The 3,612-nt window shown below is 55.5% G+C and overlaps 2 protein-coding genes across 2 annotated transcripts; both read right to left on the bottom strand.

Annotated features, from left to right (window-relative positions):
* Positions 1–28: 28 nt before the first annotated feature.
* Positions 29–845, bottom strand: PPTG_07974 (hypothetical protein; the record flags this gene model as incomplete). Its single annotated transcript, XM_008902347.1, has 2 exons — positions 29–64; positions 159–845. The coding sequence occupies 2 exons, from the start codon at positions 843–845 to the stop codon at positions 29–31; spliced, it is 723 nt and encodes a 240-aa protein (XP_008900595.1).
* Positions 846–908: 63 nt separating this feature from the next.
* Positions 909–3,176, bottom strand: PPTG_07973 (hypothetical protein; the record flags this gene model as incomplete). Its single annotated transcript, XM_008902346.1, has 4 exons — positions 909–1,422; positions 1,670–2,005; positions 2,063–2,492; positions 2,657–3,176. 4 exons carry the CDS (start codon positions 3,174–3,176, stop codon positions 909–911), a joined length of 1,800 nt encoding a protein of 599 aa, XP_008900594.1.
* Positions 3,177–3,612: the final 436 nt, after the last annotated feature.

The raw sequence follows: 3,612 nt of genomic DNA, 5'->3' as shown, positions 1-3,612 counted from the left end.
GGAGTACTTGAATCATCGTCACCACTGCCTACTGTCGACGCAGCCGCAGTCGAATCCCCAGGCACTGTTCCCGTGAGATAGCGATCTTGCCAGTCCGGGATTAATTCGGGAGTTTGCAAACACGGGTTGGCAATGATCGCCCTAGCAATTTGAGTAACGATCGCGGCATCAACACCGCGGGGGCAGAAGATCCGACCCTCATGATTGCATGGCACGTAGGTTGTGTTGAACGGGTGATCAAACGGTCGGTACACCCAGTTCGCGCGCCATGGCTGTCGGTCCACCAGTGCAGGAACGACCTCGAGCCAGTCGGTTGTCTTGGGCATGAACGGCAAGTTGTCCACCGAATACCAGGGAACGGAAGGCTCGATGATCATCTCTGGACAGATGGGCGAGCGTTGAGAGGTCGTTGCAGACTCCAAACTCCACTTCAAGTACTGCAGCTGGTACATATTCCGGAGGCGGTCTGCCCGAGCGCTCCGTCCACCCATCAGGACTCGAAATCTGGCCCTCTTAGTCTTGATGATATCCTTGTCGCAGTTGGGTTCCGCTTCTTCAGCTGTGAACCCCTTTTCGACAGCGGTAGCGAGAATCCAGAACCGTCGCTCCCAAAGTGCGAAGCCAAGATCTGGCATGAGACCATCACCACGGAAGCTCGCCCACAGGCAGTAGATACGGGTTTCCAGTGGAGCTCCCTTGGAGACCGGGGCAGGAGGGTCAAATCCTTCCATGCTGAAGAAGAAAGGGTCTTCGGGATGGAGCTGACAGTCAACTTGCCATGGGTGACTTGGGTTCGTGTAGTCGAAGAACGCGTTCAGCGACTCAAGGGCGACATGGATGGTCATGTCGCCTGGAGTAGGATCCGGCAGCACAGTGCTTAGAACCTGCTCGAAACATTTCTTGGCTCCTTAATCGAGGAACTTGAGATCGAGGAATGGGCGATCCCGTCGAGGAAAGCTCGCCGACGGTAACACTGCGGGCCGGGTGCCACGGACTGCGTGGTGAGTCATCGGCAGTGGCACTGGACGGTCAGGATCACCACGCCGGCGGCGAGAAGTGTACGTAGCCACGATTACTTGCCCGGGACCAGCCTCCTGAGGAAGAAGCAAGGCCTGGCTCTGTGCAGACCCCGGAGGCGGATGGTGACGACGAGGAGTCGTTGGACTCGTGAGAGCTCTTGACATTGGAGACGAAGCTTGAGGCGCCCTGGACGAGGCTTCACTGGACGCGGAATCAATGACCGGAGGAGATGACTTGGGGCTTCGGGAAGTTCCCGGGGAAGAAGTCGTCGGAACACCGGTAATAGAGCCCTCGACAGCAGCAGATGCTCGAGAAACGTCGGTCGGCGGCGGAATATCTTCTCCACCAGCAGTATCATCAGAACGAAAATCGAACGAAGGTTCGTCGTCACGAGAACCATATCTACTAGCACCATTATCATCGTGAGAACCATTGCTGGAGCCACCCTCATCTCTATCGGAAGAATCGGGAGATCAAGGGGGCGGAATTGATGGTTGTCTGGAAATCGGTGCGCGGTCAGAAAGCTTGGGAGGTGACGGAGTATCTTCATCAGAGGAAGAGCGATAAGGTGAGGTTAGCCCCGCAGATTCACGGGACGCCTTTGAACACCTTGGAGCATCCTCATCATGGTCAGATCCAAATAATAAACTCCATTTCGAGCACGTAAGAGGTAGGTGCCCATGGGGAGGCAACAGCCGATGTCCAAGAAGGAAGCGACGGTGGAGAAGCCACGTTGCTGCGTTGGAGAGATGCCAGTGGAGTCGGTGAAGCTTGGGGAGTCACCTCCGCGTCATCGGGTTCCGTCGGAACTGCAGTCGGTTCCTCTTCCATGTCCTCGTCACTCCCATCCTGCGTTAAGTCCACAACTACAGGAGGTTGGTCGTCCTTCGACGGCTCAGCCTTGGGAGGAGCAGCAGGAGCGGACGGTGGAGATGCGGGAGACTTAGACTTGGCCGGACGGCGTGACACAGAATGCGAACGAGATCTGGGGTGACTTGCGGGCGATTTGGCGCGGGCCGCCGAAGGTTAACGCGCAGGCGACCGAGACGTCGAGCGGCGAGAAGCCAGGCTGGAGCGCGAACGAGCGGATGCCAGCGAGTGCGAGGCCGTTTTCTGACGCTTGGACTTGGGCTTGTTTTTCCAAGCCTTTGGCATGTGGAAACCTCGGCGACTGGGAGTTGGACTTGAAGCAGCCGTAGCCAATCTTCCGCCAGCATCGGCTGCAGACCCTGCTCTGCTAGCTTGACCAGATGGAATTGGAGTATTCTCTTCAGAGGAATCATCGGAGCTGCCATCGTCGCTTCCATGGTGACTACGCTTGGAAGCACTACTCTGAACTTGTTGAGCAGTCTTGGCCAGAGCTTCAGCAAGGGCAAAACGGGTCTTCCTGGTTGCCAGCCTCTTGTCGGAACTGCTGGAGTGGTCTTGGTCAAGGCCGAGTGTTGAAAGGTCGATCTCGGCAGCTCGAAGGCCTGCAATGTGAAAGAACGAACATGAGTTAGTGAACGAGTGATCGGAAGGAACACTAAGAACATCAGCTGACCTTCGATGGCGAGAGCGAGAATGTTGGGATCCATGCCGGCGAAGCTAACAAACCCTCAGAGAGCGCGGTTGGTCCGGAGTAAGTGCAAATTACGGTCTTTTAGATCGGCGATCAGCGCAGCAGTGTCAGCATCAACCCAGGTACCCCACGTAGCCTTGAGCAGCAGGTCATGGAGCTTGCGAGTGTTCTCAATGTTCGGACTGACCGTCGTCATGAAGACCTCGCGTTCCTTCTTAATCTGCTTGACCAAGGCGTCGATGATGGCTTGCTTCTGCTCGGCGTAATTCATGGCGGGCCTAAGGTTCACCGTCTGAATGTCCATTGACTCCTTACCCTTTTCGAGAAGGGAGCCAAATGCGAACGTTCGCTGACTTGAGGCGCTTGATCTCCGCTTGAATTCCGGCTTGTTGAGAAGAGTCTTCAGAGACTCAAGTCGGAGCTGGACAGAAACCAGTAGACGCTTAACAGCGGCAGCTTTTTCCAGGGAGATATTCAGTTGAGCGGTGAGCTCACCGACTGCGACCCCCACAACGAACACAACAACACCTAGGTCAATGTGGTGGGTGTAGGTCAGCACAGTCGATCTCCAACACATTTCGATAGAAATTGTCATCTTCTGGAATGTAGTTGCACGGGCTTAAGAAAGAGTTAGAGTGTACAACGCGGATTTGGCGCTTTTACTACAGCCATTCGACGAAAACACTATAAGACAACATTAACGCTTCGAATGAGGAAGATCCGGTAACGTGTCGGAGAGAGGTTGAACCGCCGCTAGTACTTGGTCGAAGCCGAGCACATCAATCAAACGACGCTGAGTGCGAACGTCACCCTGAAGTGGAGGCGAGATGCTGAGCTGGACTTGGTGCCGTGCCATCAGCGTCAAATACGGCAAGAGAACAGTCCTTACGGAGTCTACCGTTGCGTCAGCGGACTCAGCAAGAAGATCGTGCAGCGAATCCACGGTCAGCTCCTCCGAAGGCTCGGCAGGAGCTGGAAAAGCAACGGGAACTAGGGTCGAAGATTGAGTCCCAGTCTGAAGCGTAGCGGAA

Source organism: Phytophthora parasitica (assembly GCF_000247585.1).
Source record: "Phytophthora parasitica INRA-310 unplaced genomic scaffold supercont2.13, whole genome shotgun sequence".
NCBI lineage: Eukaryota > Oomycota > Peronosporomycetes > Peronosporales > Peronosporaceae > Phytophthora > Phytophthora nicotianae.
This window is presented reverse-complemented; position numbering and strand designations above follow the sequence as displayed.